Genomic DNA, 22399 nt, shown 5'->3' on the forward strand with positions numbered 1-22399 from the left:
GGAGCGGGGATGGCCTCTGCCCTGGGTGCTTTCAGGAGACAGCGCAGTCGGACAGGACATGGCCATCAATAATTAATGATTGCTCATTTACTGCTGCCTGATGGCTGTGGCTGAAGGCAGGCAGCTGCCGGGTGTCCCCAGGGCCCCTCTGCACCTGCGGGCGCCGCGCGGGGCGCACGGGGCTGTGCGGGGAGCAGCGAGGGGCGGCAGGCAGAGGGGCTTTGCCCCTGTTTTTTGGGGGGTGTGCCGAGCAGCGCTGCAGCTTTTGGCACCCCAAACTTCCCATCTTTTTTTCATTAGGATAACTCAGCATCATCCCCCACTGCTTCTGCGCCCTCCAGTCCCCCTCTCCTCTCGGTCCTGCCAGCCCTGGCTGCTTCCCTGCTCCTGGCACCGAGCGAGGTGCTGCAGGGGGGCTCCAGCCCTGGCCCCCAACGTGCTCCCCCTGCACAGCCGTGCCCTCCTGCCAGCCCCCTGCTGGGACACGCCGCACAGAGGTGTTTACACGCAGCATTTCCTGGTTCACGCTATAAACCCACACCAAGGCTGTGTGCAGAGCAATGGCATCTCCAGGTCCAGCTCCGCCGCACGGCAAAAACATATTTATTTTGGCAGATCCGGTGTGCACAATTGGAAAAAAAAAAAAAACAGGTAAGGGCAGGGTTAGCTGCGAGTTAATGTTTGACTGCCTTTGAAGCGCATTTCAGCCTGCAAAGTGTGAGGGTTAAGCAGCTTCACCTTCCCTGTGCAGGGAGCAGAACAGCCGGGAAAACGCTTCTGAGCATCTCCCCTGATGGCAGGGTAATTACCTTCCTCTGGTCCTGCATGTCACCACCTCTTAGGAGAGAGTTTCCCAGCTGATCAAGGCTTATCCAGCCGGGCTTTGTGTGGCTGAGGAGTCGGTGGGCTTGGACTAGCTCCTGGGCTTGGGGCTAATCCGTCCAAGCCACTGAGATGAGGCTGTGCAACAGCCCCTTGGCATCGCCTCATCTCCCAAGGCACAAAGGGGAGATGCAAATCCCCCTTCCCTCAGCCCCAGGCCCTTTTCCTGGTAGAAAGCACCCGAATTACCCCAGCCAGGGGGCTGGAGAGGGCCAGGGCACTGCCCCTGCTCCGCTGCTCCTGGCAGGGGCCAGCACCGGGGGTGCAGCATGGGGTCGGGGGCCAGGACAGGGCTGGCGCTCAGCCCATGCGTCAGAGCCGCCCGTGGAAATCCCCTGCTCGCTGGCGCAGAGACCAGCACGGCTTCCTGCGCCGCTCAGCGTCCCCTCCCCGTGTCCCCAAAACGCTGGCCTGGCCAGAGCAGCACCGAGCCGGGGCCGGTGGGTTCTACCTGCTGCCCCAGCCCCCTCCCCAAAACCACAACCTGCAGCGCTCGGCACCGCTGCCTCCTGCGGGGTGCAGGCAGGGCTCGGGTTAGCCACAGCCCTGAGCGCACAGGGGCAGGGCAGGCAGGGCAGGCAGGGCAGGCAGGGCAGGCAGGGCAGGCAGGCCTTGCTCTGCAGTGGAGAGGCCAAAGGCAGGCTCAGTGAGCAGAAAAACCCTGCCAGCGTGGCTGGCTCGCACACCCTGCACAGCCCCACGTGCTCTGTGCCACGGGGCTGTGTCCCCGTCCCCACACCCTGCGGGGAAGCCCGGGGCTGGGCGCAGGCAGCAGGGGGAGGCCGGAGCCTGGCACAGTGTCACCGCTTATTCATTTCGAGGATTTCAAGCTCAGAGCAGCCTGCTGGCTCTCGGGAGCCTTGTCTGCTTCCTAGCCAAGAGGCAACTTTCTCTGACTCAGAACTGGAAAGGAAACCCACCCGGGCAGCGGGGATGGAGGAGCTGCAGAGGCGGCCGCAGCACCGGGCACACTGCCCCCCAGCCTGCCCACACGGCTGCCACGCTGGGGTGGGCCAGGGGAGGCTGGGGTGAGATCCCCCCGAAAGAATTTTAGTCAATAAGAGGCTCATGAACATGCGAGAGGAAGCCGGAGGAATTTCAGTAAATAAGCCAGGCTGAGGGACAGGTACTGTGTCTTCCCCTATTCACCTATTGTGCAAAGAAACTGAAACAGGAAATTCTGAGATTTCTCATGAAAAACAGTTCCTGATAGAAACAGGAAACGCATTTCCAGAACCAACTGAAACCGAATCTGCAGTTTAAGCAGAAGCTGAGGAGCTTATGAGTCTGCGCCGAGACGAGAGGTCAACCAGTGGTGAGGAGGAGGACTCGCTCATCTTCATCCCCACGACCCCCGGTGACCACTACCAGAAAGCGCTGCGCAGGCGTGGATAGGAGGAATCGATGAAAACGAGTCCCTGGAACTAATTTTAATACAAAGCAGGGATAAGTCATGCGTATGTACGGGTGTCTCGAGAAGCTTCATGCCCGTCACTCTTCTCCACAACCAAGGCAAGTGCCGCGTTGGGGCGTGCACGACTTTGGTGGGACTCCCCCAGTGCTGAATAAACGTTACCTATTTTAAAACCTTACTGACCGTGGAGTTTGCTTTCCACACGCCACCCCTTCTCCTTCCCATGGGGTGGCTGAGCAGGGATCCTGGCCGCAGGGAGGGCCAGGCCCTACTATGGGCAGCGGGGAGCAATGCCTGGGAGCCACCCGGGGGCAAAGGGGCCGTGTGGGGCCATGTGCCCCCGCTCATCCCACCCACACGAGCAAAAAGCCCCCGCGACGCTGCACGAGCTCAGCAAGAGGCACGGTGGCCACGAGCAACGTGCCCACCCGCGGGTCCACCGGTGCCAGGAGCCCCTGGGGAAGCGGGCAGGCAGCGTGGGCACGAGATGGGCCAGGCCCCTCCATCCCCGTTCCCATCCTGCTTCCCCCCGGTGCCCCCCGGTTCTTCCCAGTCCCCCCCAGCTCAGCCATGTGCCGGGGGTTCAGAGATGGATGCAAAAGCCGGGAGAGGGGCGACCCCGAGGGCAGCGTGGGGAGCCCCGAGGGGGCTCGGAGAGGTGCCCCGGTGCCCAGTGCAGCAGCGGGGGGCGGCGGGCAGGGCTCCCCGCAGCACGCAGCCCCCAGGCACAGTCCCCACAGGGGGGGGTCCCCGGTGCCCACCGGTGCCCACGGGTGCCCTCGGTGCCCCCCCCACCCCCCCGGGGCTGGGATCCCGGTGGCGCAGCGGAGGAACCGAAAGCGGCGTCCGGGAAAACGAAAGCGAAAGTCTCCCCGACGCGCCTTCGCTTTCGCCTCCCCGGCGCGCTCCCGAGGGCACCGCGGGGCCGGGCGCGGGGCGCGGGGTTGCGATGGCGGAGCCGGGGTCTCCCATGCGGCTGAAGGAGTGGCTGATCGCCCAAATCGACAGCGGCCGCTACCCGGGGCTGCGCTGGGAGGACGGCCGCAGGACGCTGTTCCGCATCCCCTGGAAGCACGCGGCCAAGCAGGACTACCGGCAGCAGCAGGACGCGGCGCTCTTCAGGGTATGGACCCCCCCCCGGGCACCCCCCGGGCACCCCCGGCTCCGCACCCCAAGGGGCTCCCCCGGCTCCCCGCCGCCCCCTGCTCCACGGTTTTGACCCCCCCTGGCCGCCCAGCTCAGCCTCGAGGGCTCCCACGCGTGGGCTCCCCCCTCCCCAATCCCCTCCCTCGATCCCTCCTCGGCCCGGGGGTCCGGGCAGCCCCCGCAGCACCGAGCCCACCCCCCCAACCCCCCCTGCCCGCAGGCTTGGGCCGTGTACAAGGGGAAGTACCACGAGGGCACGGACAAGGCCGACCCGTCCACCTGGAAGACGCGGCTCCGCTGCGCCCTCAACAAGAGCACCGACTTCCAGGAGGTGCCCGAGCGCAGCCAGCTCGACATCTCCGAGCCCTACAAGGTGTACCAGATCGTCTCCGACGGCGCCCGCGACGCAGGTACTGCCCCGACACCCTGCTGCCTGCTCAGCCTCGGGGCTCACACCCGGTGCCAGCCCCGTATCCCGCGGGCATCGCCGCCCGGGACCCTTCCTCCCCGCTCCTCTTCCTCCCCGCTCCTCTTCCTCCCCGCTCCTCTTCCTCTGCGATGCCCTGGGCTGTTCTCGGACAAAGCCCTTCCCGAGGCTGTGCCCTGGCCGCCCGCTGCGGGTCGGGGCTGGGTTTGCTTTCCCTGGGGAGCCAGCACCTCCCCGGGGGCCGTTCCCACTGTCTGTGGGGCTCAGTGATTTTTTTTTCCTCACTCCCCACAGAGAACGATGGTGGCCCGCAGCCCCCAGCCGGCGAGGACCCGCAGGTGAGCCAGCCCCCACCTAAAAGTGTGTTGGGGGGGGTCCAGAGCTGGCTCAGGTGCCCCCGCTGCCAGCCTGGCCCTCACCACCACCTCTCTCGTCCCCAGGGCCGTGCCGCGGGGAGCCCGGCTGAGGAGGGCGTGCGGGGCGCCGGGGGGTCCTGCCACGCGGCTGCGCTCCCCCTGCTCTCTGCCCACCCGGCTGAGCGAGGTGAGAAAAGAGCCCTGGGGGTGGTGGGGGCACGCAGGATGGGGCTGGGGTAGGAGGGGATCGCTGCCTCCCCGGAGGCACCCCGCTTCCCAGAGCCTTGGGACCGTGGGAATGGACACGGAGGCTGGGGCTCCCCCCATGAGTCCCAAAATGAAGCTGCCTGGTTGCGCACTGAGGGGGATTTAACGAGGTGCAGCAGCTGCGGGAAGCCCCCGCCAACCCTGGGGGCTGGGGCTGGGACAGGACCCCCCCGGGGACAGCTGCCCACATCCCTCTGCCGTCTCCATCCCGACCCAGGGTACCACATACGGGGAGCCTTCTACGGCTGGAACCCGACCCACGGCCACTTCCTCCCCAAACCCCCGTCCTACCTCCCCGTCGAGGACGTCAACCACTCAGGTAGGAGCTGCCCCGACCGGGCTGCAGCCCCCGGTGCCCCCCCAACCCTGTGCTAACCCCCCCTTGTACCGTAGACTGCTGGCTCCACGTCCGCCTCTACTACTGCGACGTGCTGGTGAAGGAGCTCACCACCCGCACGGCCGAGGGCTGCCGCATCGCCTCCCGCGCCGAGCCGGCCGCCAGCGAGCGCCTCTACGGCCCCTCGTGCATGGAGCAGATCGAGTTCCCCCCGCCGCGGGCGCTGGGCGGCAGCAGCCGGGTGGCCGGCGTGACCGAGGTGCTGGAGAGGCTCCTGCCCCACCTGGAACGCGGGGTCCTGCTGTGGGTGGCCCCCGAGGGGGTCTTCATGAAGCGCCAGTGCCAGGGCAGGGTGTACTGGAACGGGCCGCTGGCCCCGCACCGGGACTGGCCCAACAAACTGGAGAGGGAGAAGACCTACAAGCTGCTGGACACGCAGCAGTTCCTGCAGCGTAAGTGCCCGCAGCCCCCTGCCACCCTCGGGGACCTCCAGCCCCCCAGGGCGTTGGGGACAGGTCCCGTCCCCGGCACGGCGTCGGGGGGGGACCCGTGCGAGCGGCCGGTGTCTTGCAGAGCTGCGGAGGTACCTGAGCCAGGGGCAGCCGGCGCCGCAGTACCAGATCCACCTGTGCTTCGGCGAGGAGTACCCCACCAGCGCCAGCCACCACTTCCAGAAGCTCATCATGGCCCACGTGAGTACCCGCGGGGGTGGCGCTCGCCACAACCACGAGCTGGGGGGTTTTTGGGGGGGGCAGACCCCATCCTCCCGGCGGCTCTGTGCCTCCGCAGGTGGAGCCGGTGTTCGCGCGGGAGCTCTTCCATCACGCCCAGCGCATCGGCCCCACGCTGCTGCGCGACTGCCCCCAGCCCTGTGCCCCCGGCGCTCCCGGCCACATCGTCCACGTCCTCCAGCAGCTCTGCCAGCCCTGAGCGGGGCAGCCGAGGCGCGACGAAGCCTCCACCGTGCTCACGGCTGCGGGGCGAGGTGCTCAGCGTCCCCACAGCTGCGCTCTGGCCCTGGGGACGAGCGGCCTCCAAGCAGCGATGCCACAAGGGGCCGTGCGCGGGGCACTTGGCACGGCGGGGTCGGAGGTGGGTGGATGCTGGATGGAGCAGGAGCCGTGTTTTTTCCCGAGAACTGCTGGGAACCATCTGGGGGGGGTGGCTGGGTGCTTGTTGGGCGCGCAGGGCAGCGGTCCGGGCTGGCGGGGGGACAGCCAGCTCCATCCTTGTGCTTGGCACCGCGGGGACGCGCTGTTTGTGGTGTGCAGGAATAAAGGTTGTGTTTCCTACTGCAGCCTGGGGCTGGGGCCGTGCCAGCAGCACCGCGGGGTGCCGGGACGAGGCGGGTGCGGGCAGCAGGGGGAGCTGAGCCGGGCACAGCCTCACAGCGCAGGGCAGCGGGAGCTGAGCACCCTGCGGGGAGCCACGCTCCCTCGACACCCGTCCTGCCCTCTGGTTCTGGCCCCGTGGTGTGGCTGCAGCAGAGGCAAGGCGCCCGTTAGCTGCCCTTGCAGCGTGGCACCGTGTCCCAAAAGTACGTGCCTCAGTTTCCCCTGGTGCTGGGTGAGGAGCGGGGGTTGTGGCGCACCCTGGAGGCGCTGTCCCCAACCAGCTGGGCACGGTGCAGGGACACGGCGTGGCACGGGGACCTGGCACACTGCAGGGATCCCACACACTGCAGGGATCCCACACACTGCAGGGATCCCACACACTGCAGGGATCCCACACATTTCAGGGATCCAGCACCACCCCAGGGCAGGAGGCAGCCGGGGAGCCGAGGTGCAGCTCACCCCCATCCTACACGCTGCAGCCCCTGCACTCTGCCAGCATCAGCTCCCCGCGGGAGCAGCGCCCGGGCAGGATGAGCCCCAGACCCTGGGAACCTCCTGTGGGAAGAGGGGCTGGGGCAGCGGGGCCGTGCCCTGGGGAGGCCGTGGCGGTGCCAACGCGTGGCCGCTGGCTCCTGGCCGCAGGGCTGGCCCTGGCGGCGCGTCCGGCCGCAGAGACCGGCGCTGGACCATGGGGCCCCCGCTCCGCCCTGGGCGGCCCCGCGGTCCCGGAGAGGAGGGGCCCGCCGCCCCCTCGCCGGCGGGGCGCGGGAGGCTGGGCTGCTGCGGGGTTTTAACGGGCTCGGCCGGAGCCGGACGGCAGAAGCAGGAGCAGCAGCAGCAGTAGCAGGACGGCTGCAGCCGGGTGGGAGGATGCAGCCGGACATCCCCGTGGGCAGCGCGGCTCTGCGCGGCCGGCCGGCCCCCGACGGCCCTTTCCCCGGTCCCTCTCCGCCGGCCGTCCCCGAGGCCACCAAGCCGCCCTACAGCTACATCGCCCTCATCACCATGGCCATCCAGAGCACGCCGGAGAAGCGCATCACGCTGAGCGGCATCTACCGCTACATCATGGGCCGCTTCACCTTCTACCGCGAGAACAAGCAGGGCTGGCAGAACAGCATCCGCCACAACCTCTCGCTCAACGAGTGCTTCGTCAAGGTGCCCCGCGACGACAAGAAGCCGGGCAAGGGCAACTACTGGACGCTGGACCCCGACTGCTACAACATGTTCGAGAACGGCAGCTTCTTGCGCCGCCGCCGCCGCTTCACCAGGAAGAGGGGGCTCCGCGACGCGCCGGGCGCCGAGGGGGACGAGGGGCGCAGGAAGCCCCCCAAGCACCGCTCGCGGGGGCCGCCCGCTGCCCTACCGAGCGAGGAGGGGAAGGCAGAGGGCGGCTTCGCCTCGCCGGTGGCCGCCGGGCGCCTGCTGGGCCCCCCCGAGCTGGCCGAGGGTGCTGGCGGAGGGGTGCCGGGGTGCCCCGAGCCCTGCGCCCGGCGGCCCCCCCCTGGGGCCAGGCAGCCCTGCCTGTACGTGCCGGACGCGCCGCAGCCCAAGGGGTCGTTCTTCGCCAAGGAGCCGTGCTGCCCACCAAACCATGGGGCCCCCCCGGAGAGCCGTCCAGCGGCCCCCCCCCAACCCAAGGAGACTGCCTTTGGGGGGCTCCCGGCGGCTCTGCAGCTGCCCCGGCCAGGTCAGTACCCGGTGCCCGGCGAGCGCCCGGCGCAGCACCGTGCCCTGCTGCCCGCCGAGCCCAGGGACCCCGCGCAGGACTCCCCGGCCCCCACCGCGTCCCCCCGGGGCGAGCTGGAGTGCAAGGAGTCGGCGACCCCCACCTTGGGGCTGGGTCAGCCCTTCGGGCAGGTGCCCCCCATGTTCCCCAGCGCCCTCCTGGGTGCGGGCAAGCCCCCCGCGCCCTGCTTCCTTGACGGCGATGGCTACAAGCAGCCCCCCGTACCCGTTTTCGGCTCCTTCGGCCGCTCGGGGCCCGAGGCTCTGGGTGGCAGCTACCAGTGCCGGGTGCAGGCGCTGAGCTTCTGCGTGAACGAGCGGCCCTGCGGCACGGCGCTGGAGCATCTCCTGGCCACAGCCCCCGCCGCAGCCCCCCCTGCCCCCCGCCAGGCGCCCTTCGGGGCTGCGGGGCCACGGGCGGGCGAGCAGAAGGAGTCGTGGGGCGCGGGGGGTGCGATCCCGCTGCAGGGGGGCAGCGGCTACCCCTTGGGGCTGCCCCACTGCCTCTACAGGACACCCGGCATGTTCTTCTTCGAGTGATGGACTGCTCCCCCTTCCCCCCCCCACAGCCTCCCCCAGCACCGTGCGGGGCTCCAGCGGCGGAATAAAGCACGTTCGCCCACGCTGCCTCTGTCATCTCTGCGCCCTGCTCGGGTTGGGGAGCGGGCAGGGGCGCAGCGGGGGCTGCTCTGTTCCCATCCAGGGACACGTCTCCCCGAGGCCACCCACCACGGCTCCCAACCTCATCGGCAAGGGGCAGGGGGATGTGCTGCCCCCCAGGAGTGAGCCCCGTGGCCCCACAAACCCCGCACTGCTCACTTGTGCCTGGCTTTTCACCCCGTGCTGCGTGTGTGGCACCAGTGGTGCCGGCCTCGGTGGGGGACCCACCTGGAGAGCTGCTGGGGGGGTTGTAGGGGCTCTGTGGGACGGGGCGCAGGCGCTTGGCATGGTGTAGGGGGTACGGGGGACCCCGCAGCTCCCTGAGCAGGGGGCTCTGAAGTGCCAGGCTGTGCCGGGGCTGCCCGCGGGCACGGCTGCGGCTGCAGTGGGAACGGCCGAGGAGAACGGCTGCGTCCCGGCAGGATTCCTCCACCCTGAATCATCCCGGGCGGCTGCCGGTGAGGAGGCACCGGCTGAGTCACTGCTCCCACCGACAGGCTGGGCACGGGCTGGGCTCTGCTGGGGTGGGGTGGGACGGGGCGGGATGGGGTGGTGTCCCCATGCAGCCCCGGGGCCAGGACGTGGCCACCAGCCCCTCTCCGTGTGCTGGGGTCGGCATCGCCACCTCGCCAGAACGGAGCCATCCCGCTGCCTTCGCAGCCCCGAGCTGGGTCAGGGCGATGCTGGCCAAGTGGGGACCTGTGCCCATGTCCCAATTCTCCCTGCCCCTGGCAAAGGACCCCCTGGGGGGGGCAATGCCCCCAGGCTGGGGGATGCAGGTGCACGGGGCTGCCCCGGCTGATCCCGCTCTGCCTTCATGGGGCTGTGGTGGGCACGGGAGGAGGACGCTGGGGGGGGCTCTCCGTGATGTGTGTGGCCAAGACCCCGGCTCCACAAGGCGAGCAGGACACAGCTCAGCCAGGCCCCGGGGGTCTCAGTGAGGGCCGGTGCTGGCGTCACTCAGGGACCAGGAGCACCGGCACCGCGTCAGCCCCGTTATCAGCCCAGACGGCCGCTGCCGGGCCATGGCCACATCCCAGCCCCGGGCAGGGCAGGAGGGGCTGCTCTTCGTCATCGCTGCAGCAGCGACGGTCACTCGTCCCTGGGCTTTGCTTTTTCTCCTTTTTTTTCTAATCTTTTTTCTTTTTTTTTTTTTTTTCCTTCCCTCCCCTGTGGAAAACAATATTTGAGCGCCTAGATCATGCTGGCGTCTCCGGAGCCGTCTGCAGCGAGCGCGGCTGACCTCAGCCCCCTCCTTCGCTCGGTCCCCCGGGGGCGAGGGAGGAAGCGAGCGCCGCGGAGCCGTGCCCAGGGGCCGTCTGGTTCCCACACAGCGCGGCCGGGACGCTCGCCCGCCCGGGCTCCCAGCCTCTGCCTGGGAACGCGCGGCCACGGCCCCCGGGCAGAGCCGGGCGCGGAGCCCGGTGCTGGGAGCACGGCGGGACCCAGCCCATCGCTGTCCCCGGGATGGGGACCCGTCCCCAAGACACACACACGGGGTGCCGAGGTGCCCGGTTCGGTGCTGGGGCTGCAGCAGGATGGGTGCCCCCATAAAGGATGCAGCAGGGTTGGAGCTGGGGTTTGCAGGGACCTGGGAGCGTGGCCCCGAGGGCAGCGGAGCCCCAGCTCTGCTGCCTGCAGCCCCCGGCATCGCTGATCCCTGAGCTCACCGGGGTGGGACGGGGCAGAGCCCGGCCACCTCCTGTGCCACCACCCGCTTCCAGGGCTCCCTTTGCCCGTCCCGGCCCCGCTCCCCAGCACCAGCCCTGGCCCTGGCCGTGGGCCCGCTCCTCTCCCTGCCCTTCCTCCTCCCCGGCTCGCTGCCGGCTCGCGGTGGGTGGCCTGGCCCCCAGCCCATGCACCCGCTCCCAGCGTGGGCCATGCCGTGGCCGGGGACCGCGCCACGACGGGTCCCGGTGCAGGATCCCGAGCCCCCAGCTCCAGGAGAGGTCCCAGTGCTGGTGGTGGTGGGTGCTGGTGTGCGGCATCGCCCGCTCGCCCTCTCTCCCCTGGGGCTCAGCCCTGCGCTGCCGGTGGGGCCACGGGGACGAGGAACCCCACGTGAGGAACAGCACCGTGGGCGCATGCAGGACCGGGAGCAGCCCCATCACCGTGCCCACTGCCGTGATGGAGGCACGAAGGGGACCCATGCGGGGGTCCTTGGTTGGAAATGGGGCTGAGGAAGCCAAAGCAGGCTGCAGGGAGGGGTCCCCATCACTTCAGCCTAGGGGTGTCGGTGCCCGCGTGTGCCCACACAGCACCGTGCCCCCCGGAGAGGCCACCCCGCACGGTCCCACCCCGGGGCAGCCGTGGCTCAGCCGTGCTCCCGGCCAGGCTGGGAACTGGCACCGGCACCGGGGCCGCCCTGCAGCGGGCTCTGCAGCCCCCGCGGCCCAGGGCAACGCTCGGCTCCTGGGGCCCAGACAGGAAGGAGACGTCACCGCCGCGGAGCGTAACTGGAACCAGATGGGGCCGCGCTGTTTTCCAGGACCGCAGGGTGGTCACCGGCAGGAACTGGTCAAAGGCTGCCGGCAGGAAGCGGGCTGGGAGGGGACGCCCTGGGCCCAGTGGTGACCCTGCCTGCGCTGCCTTAACCGCTTCGGGGCCAGCCGCGGACGGAGGGGCACGGGGTGGACCCCGGGGATGGACCCCAGGTGTGTGTGGGGCTGGGGGCTCCGCGTGCAGGCTCAGCGGGACCCCCCCCAGCCTTTGCCTGGGCGGTGCTGAAGCTGTGAGGACACCTCTGTCCTTCTGTCCATCCATCCATCCTCTCCTCCATCCATCCATCCGCCCACCCGATCCCCCTTTCAGCCTCCCAGCCCCGTGTTGAGCCGTATCCCTCAGCTCCTGGCTGCCAGATGCGCACCCCCAGGGGTTTAATGCCCCCCCCCCAGCCGGTGCCCAGGGCGCGGGGCTGCTCTCAGACCTGTACATTTATTTACAAGAAGCCGAGCGCGCGGGCAGGGCCCTGCAAGCCATGCTGCGAGCCCGGGCAGGGGTTGGGGCGCCGAGCCCAAAGCCACATCCACCTGCTGCCACCAGCGGGGCTGGGGGGCTGCTTTCCACCCCCATCCCTGCCCCGGGCCAAGCACCAAGGGCTCTGCAGCAGCCACGGAGGGCACCGGCAGCCCCGCAGCGTGCACAGCCCTCACTCCATGGCACAAAACCAAAGCTGGGGTCGGAGCCCGGTGCCAGCCAGCACGGGGCAAGGCTGGAGGCTGCAAAGCTGGGGGCCGCCGTCCCCTGGCCGTGCTGCGAGGAGGGGGGCTCGGGGGAACGCACGGCCACGGGGAGAGGGGGCGAGGGCTGGGCGAGGAGCGGGCGCAGCACCCGCTGCCCCGGCACACGGTGGCCCCGGCACGGCCCCGCTGGCGGCCGGCAGTTCCTGTGTGTTGGTGGTCAGCGCTGAAGCAATCCTGCCAGGAGCAGGGGAGGGGGGGGAGCGCAGCCCAGCTGGTCTGCATTAGGGCTGCTCGCCTTTATCTGGCTGAGAAAACGGGGATGGTGGGGGGGGAAATGCGTGAAGGAGAGGCTGCGCCGCTCCCCCGCTGGCAGAGCGGAGGGCAGGGGTGAGGAGGAGCACACAAAGCCTCCTTCTTCGCTCGCTGGCTCCCAGCTGGGGACGCTCCTGGAAACGTGCTCGGCGCTTCCTCCCTTCCTGTGCGCGCCGCCCTCCCGGCTCCAGCTTCCGCGCGGCGGGGAGGCGATGCCACGGCCCCGGCCCCAGCCCCTGCGCCAAGTCCCCCAGGGGGGGTGTCCGGGTCTGCACCTGCCTTCCGCCCCCCTCCCTGTGCCACAAACCTGCTCCCTCCATCGGAGCAGAGCCCGGCACCGCGCGGGGCAGGTGGGCACCTCGGGGGCCGAGAGCTGCGGTGTCTCCAAGCAGAGCGTGCCAACCTCGTGCCCGTGTGGCTGTGAGCGTGCAGGGCCGGCAGCAGCGCTGGCGTCGGGCTGCTCTGAAGTCCCAGAGGAGCAGTTTGAGAGGGGAGCGCTGCTGCGGGCCGGGGAGCGCTGCTACGTGGTGCTGCCGTGCCGGGAACGAGCGTGGAAACCACCTCGCAGTCCGTGGAAATGCAGGGGGGAGCATCGGCTCGCTGGGGACGGGGGTGGCTCAAGCCCTGAGAGCCCACAAAAGGTGGCTGTGGGTGAGGAGCCCGCGGGGGTCCGGGTCTCCAGCAGCCCCCCCGGTGCCCGGTGCCGGGGCAGAGCAGCGGCCGCAGGGGCAGGAGCGAGGCGGTGGCTTCGTGGCGAGGCGCAGTGGGGGCTGGAGCTGCCGGCTGATGAGCAGAGCTGGGGCTGCGCGGTGCCTGCGGGGCTGCCCCTGCCCAGATCCTGCTCCTGTTCAGGGGTGAGGCCCCGGCACGGCCCCGGGATGGGGCTCGGCAGCCCCCAAGCCCCCTCTCCGAGCGGTTCCTCTGGGCTCACGGTGCTCAGCCCCCGGCCCACGCTCAGACGCCCAGCGCCGTCAGCGACCCCGAGCTGGTGATCTTCTTGAAGCGGTTGGCAGCACACACCCCGATGAAGTTTTTCTGTAAAAGACAAGAGGAGAGGCACGAGTCCGGCTGCAGACCTCGAGGCTGAACCCGGCGGCACTCCCAGAGCTGCTTCGGGAGCTGGGCCGGGGAGCTGGCAGCCGCCCAGGGCTCCCCCTGCACCAGCTTTCAGGGGAGATTCCTGGGCTAACACCAGCCCCAGGAGCTTCCCTCCCCTCCATCCTGACACCACTTCTGCCACTAAAATGCGCTCCTGGGATGGGCTCAGGAGAGTCAAAAAGGCACCAGTGTTTGGGGAGATCCCACCCGGGGGGCACCCAAACTCCCCCAGACAGCAGAGCGGGGCGGTGTTGACCCCTGTCCCATCCCATCCCATCCCATCCCATCCCACCCCATCCCACCCCATCCCACCCCACCCCACGCACCTTCCAGCGCCGCCGCATGACGTATTTCTTGAGCAGCACCTGGGACTTGAGGCGGCGGTTGCAGCGCTTCGCCTTCTCCGCCAGGTTGTTGAGCCAGGGATGCTGCAGGCACTGCCCCGCGCTCATCCGGCCGCTGGGGGCGAGAGGCCAGGGGGTCACCACGGGTCCCCCTGCAGCCCCTTTCCCCCCTCTGACCCCTTCTTGTGCCATCCAAGAGCCCCCCAACCCCAGAAACCTGTGCCCTGGCCATCAGCCCTAAGGATGTGCCCGGGGACCGGTGGGACAAAGAGGGACCGTGAGCGGTCCAGCGCATTTTGCTCGTGGCCAGTGGCCCTGCAGGGACAAGGGGCTGTGCTTGGGGACAGCCAGAGGCCAGGGCAGGGCTTTGGGGACACGGCTGACCCCAGCACAAGGGGCTGCACCCGGAATGCACGGGCTGGGCAGAGCCAAGAGCGCACAGATGGAAGGTGCCCGCCCTGGGGCCACCACGGCCTCCCCCAGCGTCGCACCTTTTCTCTTTGATGATGAGGTTTGAGACAAAGTCCTTGGCCTCGTCGGAGACGCTCTCGAAGGTCTCCTCATCAAAGTACCAGTTGGCAGCCAGGACGTTGTTCAGCGTCTCGGTGTCGTTGTCGCCCAAGAAAGGGGAGAGGCCGCTGAGGCTGGGGGAGCGGAGGGGGACGGGTGAGCAGGGGGTGCCCTGGGTTGGGGCACCCCAAATTCCCCCTGCACGGGGCTAACCCGGCTCGGGGACTGTCCCCAGAAGGGACCCCGACGTACAGCATGTAGGTGATGACGCCCATGCTCCACATGTCCGTGGAGTAGGAGACCTGCTCGTAGTTGACCACCTCGGGGGAGAGGAACTCGGGGGTGCCAAAGTTCACTTTCAGCTTCTCCTGGGGGTTGTACCTGTGGCCGGGACGGGGGGGTTCAGAGGCAGGGTGACAGGCTGGCTGCCACCACAAGCAGCTGGCCCCGTGCTCCCCGCACACAGAGGTGAAGGTGGGAGCAGAACAGCAGGAGGACGAAGACACGGGGAGAGGGGGAGCACGGCACCTTCGAGCCAGCCCGAAGTCGATGATCTTCACCATGTGCCCGGTGGCAGCGACGCAGAGGATGTTCTCGGGCTGCGGGGACAGGGACCCCCCCAGTCAGAGCCCAGCTCCCGGGGCGAGGGCCCAGAGGGGACGTCCCCCCGTGAAGACCTGCAGCAGATCGGGAGCCCCCAGCGCCCCGGCCCCGCACCTTGAGGTCGAGGTGGAGGACGCGCATGTGGTGCATGAAGCGGATGCCCTCGCAGATCTGCCGGACGAACACCATGCAGTCCACCTCCGTCAGGTGGTAGTCGTCGTCGACGATCCGCTCGAAGAGCTCGCCGCCCTCGATGCTGCACGGGCACGGACGGGGGTCCCTGGGTCACCCGGGGGATTCCCTCCCCACCCCATCCTCCTGCAGCCCCCCTGGCCTGGGCGCTGAGCCCCGCACCGCGCAGCCCCGGCACTCACAACTCCATGAAGAGGATGATCTCCCGGGGCGTCTCGATGGCATCGTAGAGCTGGATGAGGTTCCTGTGGTTCAGCTGGTTCATCACGTCGATCTCCAGCAGCACCATCTCCTGCAGCAGCAGCCCCCACCGGGGGGTTGGTGTCAGCCCCGGCTGAGCCACCGGCACGGGGCCGGGCTGGGTGACAGCCCCTGGGGAAGGGGGGGACGGCAGCGAGGAGCCCCCCGGTTTGGCACCCTCGAGATTCCCCCTCTCCCGCGCCCATCGGTCAGACCTTGTCCTTGGCGCCCTGCTTCTTGATGACTTTGGCAGCCAGCTTGAGCCCCGTCTGCTTCTCGGTGCACGTGTGGACTTCACCGAACTTGCCCCTGTGGAACAGGGGAGGCGTCGATGGCACCGCGGCCGCCTGGGGACCCCGGCACCCACGGCAGCAGCTCCCCGCAGGCAGGGGCTGGGTGCTGGAGGCTCCCCGGGGACCCCTTCGCTGCTCAGAGCTGGGGTAGAGCCAGGCGTCCTCGGTCCCTCCCGCAGCCCGGACCCCTCCTTACCCCCCCAGGATCTCCTTGGAGCTGAGGTTGAACTGGGAGCTGACGCTGGCCGAGCGCAGGGTGACGATGCGGTGCGCGAAGGGCGCGGGCGGCGGGGGGACATCGTCTGCCGAGAGAGAGGAGGGGGTGAAAAGGGAGCTGCCCACCGGGGGACCCCACTGCTGGCACCCCAGGGTGCCCCGTGCTGGGAGCTCGTCCCGGTGCCTCCTGCAGGTCAGGGGTCCCCAGCAGCTGCCCGGCACCTCCAGCACTTCCCGCAGCATCGCCCTGCTGCGTGTCACCCTGCCGTGTGCCTGGTGGCCACCCGTGGGCCACCAACACGCGTGTCATGCTCGCCCTCTCCAGGCCACGCTGCTGCGTGCCTCCCTCAGCGGCCACCATCCCATTTGCCACCCCTCCGTGCCACCCTGCTGCACATTTCGCTCACCCCCTCCGTGCCCTGCTCACCCCCCCAGGACAGACCCCGCTCCGGGGCACCCCCCCTGCACCCACGCTCCCCACTTTGACAGGAGCTGGCCCCTCAGGGGACCCCCCCAGCACCCTCCACCTTGACCCCCTTGGCACCCCCAAGGACGGCGGTGCAGGACAGGGGACACGCTGTCCCTCGGCAGCGGCCAGGCGGCGGCTGTCAGTCCTGGGGCAGGACAGGCTCCGCGTCCCGCCGGGCAGCCCCGGGCAGCGCCACGCGTGCCAGGCTGGGCTGGGAGAAGCCTGGGGAGGGGACACGCCGCATTTAGCCCTGTTTACAGTGAAACCGGAGCTCGAAGGCTGCCGGTGGGCCACGAGCCAGGAGCAGGAGCTGGCGGCCCGGGAGGGCAGCGGCGGAGACGTGGCAGACCCCGGGGTTGCTGCCCCGTGAAGGTGGTCCCGGGGTGCCACCGCCACCGGGCTGAGGACAGAGCCCAGAGCAGGGGGCTGGGGGGCGGCGCAGCCTTACCCAGTATCTCAAAAGGGTCTTCCTTCCCAAAATCGGGGGTGAGGTAGGGGCTGGGGGGCGGCTCTGCCTCCGTCGAGGACGGCTGCCCCGCGGCACCGGGGCCGGGCTGCTCGGCGTCCCCGGGAGGCTCCGAACCGGGCTGGGGCTGCCCCACGGCACCGGGCAATGTCCTCTCCTGCGGGGTGCCAGCGCTGCCCGCGGGGTCAGGCTGCTCGGGGGGCCGCAGGTCCCCCTGGGCCGGGGTGGGCTCCCCCAAACCTTCTGTTGCCGGTGCCACCGCGGTCTCCTCCGGTATCATCTCCATCCCGGCCACCTCCAACCCGGGCTGCTCCTCCCTGGAAGCAGGAGCAGGAGGTGAGCAGCGCCCCGAGCCCCGCGCCCGGCCCCCACCTCTGCCCCGTGGGACCCCCTCCGAGGAGGGCTCCAGCTCGCTGGGCAGCCCCCAGGGACCCTTCCCCGGGTACCTTTGGCAGGCGGCCGGGCAGCTCAGGCTCTGCAGCAGTGCCGGGCGCGAGGGCTCGGGGCCCTTGGGTGGCTGCTGTTTGCTGCTCTCCTCCGCACCACCCGCTTTGTGCCCTTCAGCCTGAGCCTCTGCAGGGGCCGGGGTCTCCTCTTTCGTGGGCTCCTTGCTCCCATCCTGGGTTGTTTCTGCTGCTGGGGCTTTTTCCTCCTTCGTGTCTTCCTTCTCCCCATCCTGAGCCTTTGCAGGATGCGGTTCCTCCTTCGCAGCAGCCGCGGCGTCTTCCTTGGGAGGCTCTTCTTTGCCTCCATCCTGAGCCTTTGTCACCGCCGTGGGTTTTTCCACCTCTGCAGCCTCCTCCCCTCCATCCTGAGCCTTCGCAGGAGCTGCTGTGGCTTCCTCCTTCGCAGGAGCTTCTTTGCCTCCATCCTGAGCCGCTTTTGCAGCTGGGCTCTTCTCCACCTTTTCTGCTGCCTTCTCCCCATCCCGTGCCTTTGCCGCAGCCGGGGCCTCCTCCTGTGTGGGCTCTGCTTTTCCTCCACCCTCAGCCTCTGGATCGCCGGCGGCTTTCTCCTTCGTGGGCTCTTCCTTGCCTCCATCCTGAGCCCCTTCCCCTGCCGGGCCCTTCTCCTGTGCAGGCTGTGCCGCGTCCCCTGCCTGCGGCTCTGCTGCAGCCTCAGCCCTCTCCTCGGGGGGCTCCCCCTTCCCTGCACCCTCAGCCTGGGCAGCAGCCGGCTCCTTCCCCTCGGGGGGCTCTGCCGTTCCCCCTTGGGGCTCTCCCCCAGGCTGGGCTTTCTCCTTCACGGGCTCTTCCTTTCCTCCATCCCGAGCCCCAGCAGCAGCCGGACCCTTTTCCTCCGAGGGCTTTGCCTCCCCTCCTGGGGGCTCCTCCTTGGCAGGCTCCTTGCCCCCCTCACCCTGAGCCCCGGCAGCCGCAGCCTTCTCCTTCCCGGGCTCTTCCTGCCCCGTGCCCTGAGCCTGGGCTGGGGGCTCTGTGTCCGGGGGGGCAGCAGGGACAGGAGGGGTCGTGCTGGGCTCAGCTCCGGGGGTGGCCGTGCTCCCAGCCCCCCCGGTGTCAGCCGTGCCACCCGCCACGCCGTCCTGCTCCATGGGCACTCTGCGGCCGGAGGCGGCTGCCCCGGGTCGGCGAGGCTCCTGCGGGAGAAAAGGGGCGAGCTGGAGGCTCCGGGCACAGCGGGGGTCCCGGGGGGGTTCCTATCCCTCCGCCCCGGGGGTTTTCTCGCTGGTGGCACGGGGACGGGCCCCGTGTGGCCCCCCAGGTCCACGCACCGCCCCGTTGTGCCCCGATATTTGCTGTGCAGTGACTGATCGATGGCCTGACCCCGGCACCTGTCGCTGCCACGGCACCGCGCAGGCAGCCGGCACGGCCGGGGTGCCAAACGCAGGCTGCGTCCCCCCCGGGGAGGGACAGGGGACACCGGGTGGCCACACGGGGAGGGGGCGAGGGGAGCATCCCCGGGAGCTGCCGGCAGAGCACAGCCCCGTCTGCCGGGGGGTCCCGGCAGCTCCCACACCGAGGGGCTGCAGGGGTTCGGGCAGCACCCATGGGTGCCCGTGTGGCAGCACAGCTCCAGGCCGGCAGCAGCAGCCCCCAGCCCAGCACCGCGGCTCTGCCCTGGCCCCTGCAACCCTGACCCTTGTGGGAACAATCCCACTGGTAACCATTCTGGCAGCGGGGCAGCCGCTTACTGGTTTTACTGGGCTCAGAGCTGCAGGCAGGGAGCGGAGTGAGGCTGAGCCGTCCCCGCTCCCCACAGCCTCAGCTTGCAGGCTTCAGGGTTTGGCTGTCCCCAGAGCCACCCCACTGCCCCCAGCACGGGACCAGTGGCTACAGGGACCCCAAAGGCTTCAGGGACCCCATTGCCCACCCGCATAGCCCCCCCCCCAGCCCCTTTACCTGGGGTTCCCAGGGCAGAGGGCAGTCAGGAGAGCAGCATCGGCGCTGTGGCAGCGCCTGGCCGGAGCAGCCCCTTCTATACTGGGTGTAACAGAGCTGGATTAGTGCAGGGAGAGAGGAGTATCCTTTACACCAGCAGGAGCCGTCCCGCGTCGCCTTTCCCAGCACCTGTCGCTGCTGGAGCCCGTTCAAAGGACACGCCACTCCTCGTGCTCCCGCCGGCCGGCACAGGCGGCGAGAGGAGCAGGAGCTGCCCCGGCACGGGCACCGCTCACCGGCACGGCCGGGGGGCACCGGGTGGCCCCGCACGGGCACCCCCAGCTCCCTGGTCCCAGTTCCCAGGGCCTGGGCTGTCCCCAGCAGCGTGGCACAGCCCCAGGGGCAGCGGATCCAGGGGGAATTTTGGCTCTCCCAGTGCAACGTGGGCACGGCCAGCGCTGCTGGGGACCCAAAGCAGAAGGGATGTCAGCAGGGAGCCGCGGCACCAACCCCTGTCGCTGCTGCAGCTGCGCTTGGGAACCAGCTGAGTGGCAGAAATGGGAATCAAAATGAATATTTTGGGTATCAGGCAGAGGAAAAAAGGACCCAGGGGTGCTGCTGGGTGGGTCAGGCTGCCTGCAGGCGCATGGGCACTGAGAGACCCTGCCAGAGGTGCACAGAGGGGTTTTGGGGCCTGGAGATGATTCAGCCCCAAAGGCTGCACCATTTTTTTTTGCCTCACGCCCCCAGCCAGCAGAGCCTTGTTTACTTTAAATCGGTGAAACTTAAGGTGAGGAAAGCATTGCTCAAGGGCACGCAGGCTCCGCGCGTCTCTCTCGGGTTTCTGCCTGCCGGGGGTGGAGGTGGTCATTTGAGGTTTAGCAGGAGGAACCCCAGGGTAACAGGACCCAGCCCTCCCCTGCCAGCCCCGCTGGGTGAAAGCACTCCGGTAATACCGACTATTAAAAACCCAGCACAGCGATTTATCACGCAGCGGCCGCAGGGACACCAGCGCAGCCCGCAGGAGGAAGGGCTCGGCCCCTCTCCGCCTGCCTCTGTTGCTCCTTTGAGGGAGGGGGGACACAGCAGAGCTCTCGGCTCGGTGACGGGCAATAAAACAGCGAGAGCAGCTCGCAGCAGGACCAGAGATGCCCCAGGGTGCCCAGGGTCAGGCATCTGCTCCCGGAGCTGCCCCCGGCTCCTGGCTGCCCTCCAGCTCCTCACCTGCTCCTGGGGGGCACTGCCCAGGGCCAAAAGCGCCGCGGGGATCCCCTGCCACGGCCAAACGCCTCCCCCTGAGCCCCACAGCGGGGGCACCACCACGGTTTGGGGCTCAGCACGGAGCAGGGCACGGGGACGGAGCGGGGCTGGGACCCCCACGGGGTGGCCAGGAGCCACGGCCACCTTGTCCCCAGGGTACCCCAGGGAGGGTGCAGGGAGCCCCCACAGAGCAGGGGGAAGGGGCTTCGAGTGATGATGGGGGGCAACGAGGGGGGACGGGGCTCCTGCTGAGCTCTGCCTCCTGCGGGAAGGGGTCTCGGCTGCACAGGGGTTTCTGCTTGTTAAAGCCTTAAATACAAACCTGGATGGGGAAAGCTCCAGGACCAACCTTTGGAAGGACCCCGTTCCATTCCTCTTTCCTAACCAGCTGCGGTGGAAAACCAGAGGTGAAGCCCGAGCTGCCCACCCACCCCGCGCTGCTTAACGGAGGAACCAGGCCCAGGCTGGAGCCCCGGGGCTGTTCCTTTTCCCATTGCACCCAGCCCCAGATGGGGATGCGGAGCCCTGGGTAGGGCAGGGAGGTGCCCGAGGTGCTCCACCACGGTGTCCCCAGCCCGTGTGGTCCTGGGTTGGGGTGAGACGCAGCAGTGGGGACGGGGTGAAGCCGCAGCCCTGCTCCAGCAGCTGCACGACCCCAGCAAGGTGCTCGGCTGGGAGGAAAAGCACTGGCAATAGCCTAAGGAAGTGATTATCTGCGAGAACAAACCTGGAGGGCCGGGGCTTGTTGCTATTTCTGCCTCCAAACCGGCCCCGCTGTCAGGGCTGGGCCCTGGGAATGCTCCTGGCAGGGCCCCATCCCTGCCGTAACCTTTTCCTTTGTGCTCCGGCTGTGAGCAGAACCAGCTGCTTTGTACAACGGAGGCTCTTTTTTTTAAAAAAAAACAAAAAAAAACAACTTATTACCTACCTCCATCATCTGAGCAGCACAGGGACTCGGGAAGGGAAGAGCAGCCCCGCTGGGAAGCCTCCAAAGCCCCAGGCTGGGCACGCATCCTGCACGGGAGAGACGTGGCGCTTGCTGGGGGCTGCAGGAAGGCTCGGGAAGGAGCTGGTGCTGCCGTGCCCTGTCCCAGCTGTGCTGCTGGATGAGCCCCTCTCCGCCTGCTCCCAAGGGATTTTCCTCCCTGCTCCCCCCAGGAGCGGCCACAGCCCCTGCAGGGGCTCAGTCCCGCCACGCACGGAGCCCAGGGTGAGGTTTAAGCCAAGAAAAAAAAGAAATGTGGGTGAAATGTGGGGCTGGAGCTGCTTCCCCGTGGAGCCTGGCTGGTTCTGACGGCAAACACAGCAGCTCTGGCATCTCCCTCCACAATCACACCGCCAGCAGCAGGGGTTGCTCTGTAGGACGCAGCCTGGGGCTCCCGAACAGCCCCTGGGCACCCCGCACAGCTCGGATCCATGCCACGCAGGGCTCTCAGGGAAGGAAGGGCTCCTTCACACCAGGCACCTGGGGGCCACCTCTCCATCATTTCACCACCTCTTTGCCAGCCTTCTCCTCCCTGCCCTCGTGGTAAGAAAGAGCATCCAGTCCTCGGTGAGGGAGCAGCGGGTGCTGTGAGCCCTGGGAGTGCCAAAAGCCACCGAGAGCACCCCCTGGAGACCAGCAGGCTTTCCTCTGGTGCTTTCGGTCTTAAACTCTTGCTAAGAAGCTGCCTGAGGATGAGGTGAGGAGGCAGAGCTGGGTAGCCAAAAAGGGCTCTTCTAAACCCTAAAAGCGTTCTTTTAAAGGAGGCTGAAGGAAGAGGTGGTTTGGTGCTCTTAAGGGAAAAACATTTGCAGGCAAAGGGAAAGGAGCTGGACAAAGATAATCCTCTCACAAGGAAGAGCCTGCACACCGGGATTTTGCACACCAGGATTTGGGACACGCTGCCTCAAAAAGCCCCCGGATGACCAGCCCAGAGCTCCAGGGCCCCGCGGAGCACGGAAGCAAACCAGGCACCACGCAGGTTTCCCCAGCTGGGGGGTGTTTTCCCTCCCCATTCAGCAGCTCGAGCCAGAGCCTGCGTTGCCTGCAGCTGGAAAACAGGCTGTCCTGGGGCGAGCTGGCTCGGCATCAAGCACGCCCGTTCCCTAGCTACGTGGTTGTCACAACTGCAGCAGCACACTTTAACCTTTACGCTTTTTCATGGGTAAGGAAGGCTCCGCGCCGGGCCAAGGCTCGTCCGTGCTCCAGGAAACTCAACACCTCGGCTAAATCGAGAGGCGACGGCCCCACCTGAGCCCCGGCCACACACTGTAACACAATCCGGGTGCCCCGGCCCCGCGGGGCCAACCCAGACACGCGGTCGAGGGCTTAACTGCTTCCATCA

The 22399-nt window shown here is 68.5% G+C and overlaps 3 protein-coding genes across 3 annotated transcripts; 2 read left to right on the plus strand and 1 right to left on the minus strand.

The window, feature by feature from the left end:
- Positions 1 to 3080: 3080 nt before the first annotated feature.
- On the plus strand, positions 3081 to 6126 carry LOC311445737 (interferon regulatory factor 4-like). The gene is made up of 8 exons (XM_084538127.1): positions 3081 to 3419; positions 3663 to 3852; positions 4164 to 4207; positions 4310 to 4412; positions 4710 to 4811; positions 4886 to 5281; positions 5403 to 5521; positions 5619 to 6126. Exons 1-8 carry the CDS (start codon positions 3246 to 3248, stop codon positions 5757 to 5759), a joined length of 1269 nt encoding a protein of 422 aa, XP_084394253.1. The 5' UTR covers positions 3081 to 3245; the 3' UTR covers positions 5760 to 6126.
- A 103-nt stretch (positions 6127 to 6229) lies between these two features.
- Positions 6230 to 8510, plus strand: FOXS1 (forkhead box S1). The gene has a single exon (XM_084538135.1). The coding sequence runs from the start codon at positions 7034 to 7036 to the stop codon at positions 8426 to 8428; it is 1395 nt and encodes a 464-aa protein (XP_084394261.1). The 5' UTR covers positions 6230 to 7033; the 3' UTR covers positions 8429 to 8510.
- A 4430-nt stretch (positions 8511 to 12940) lies between these two features.
- Positions 12941 to 18914, minus strand: MYLK2 (myosin light chain kinase 2). Its single transcript, XM_084538121.1, has 12 exons — positions 18834 to 18914; positions 16920 to 18070; positions 16456 to 16790; positions 15519 to 15624; positions 15245 to 15338; positions 14972 to 15081; positions 14712 to 14853; positions 14523 to 14593; positions 14247 to 14375; positions 13976 to 14128; positions 13467 to 13599; positions 12941 to 13077 (listed from the first exon to the last, which is right to left on the minus strand). Exons 2-12 carry the CDS (start codon positions 18023 to 18025, stop codon positions 12997 to 12999), a joined length of 2460 nt encoding a protein of 819 aa, XP_084394247.1. The 5' UTR covers positions 18026 to 18070; positions 18834 to 18914; the 3' UTR covers positions 12941 to 12996.
- Between the last annotated feature and the right edge of the window lie 3485 nt (positions 18915 to 22399).

Source organism: Aythya ferina, assembly GCF_964211825.1.
Source record: "Aythya ferina genome assembly, chromosome: 16".
Taxonomy (NCBI): domain Eukaryota; kingdom Metazoa; phylum Chordata; class Aves; order Anseriformes; family Anatidae; genus Aythya; species Aythya ferina.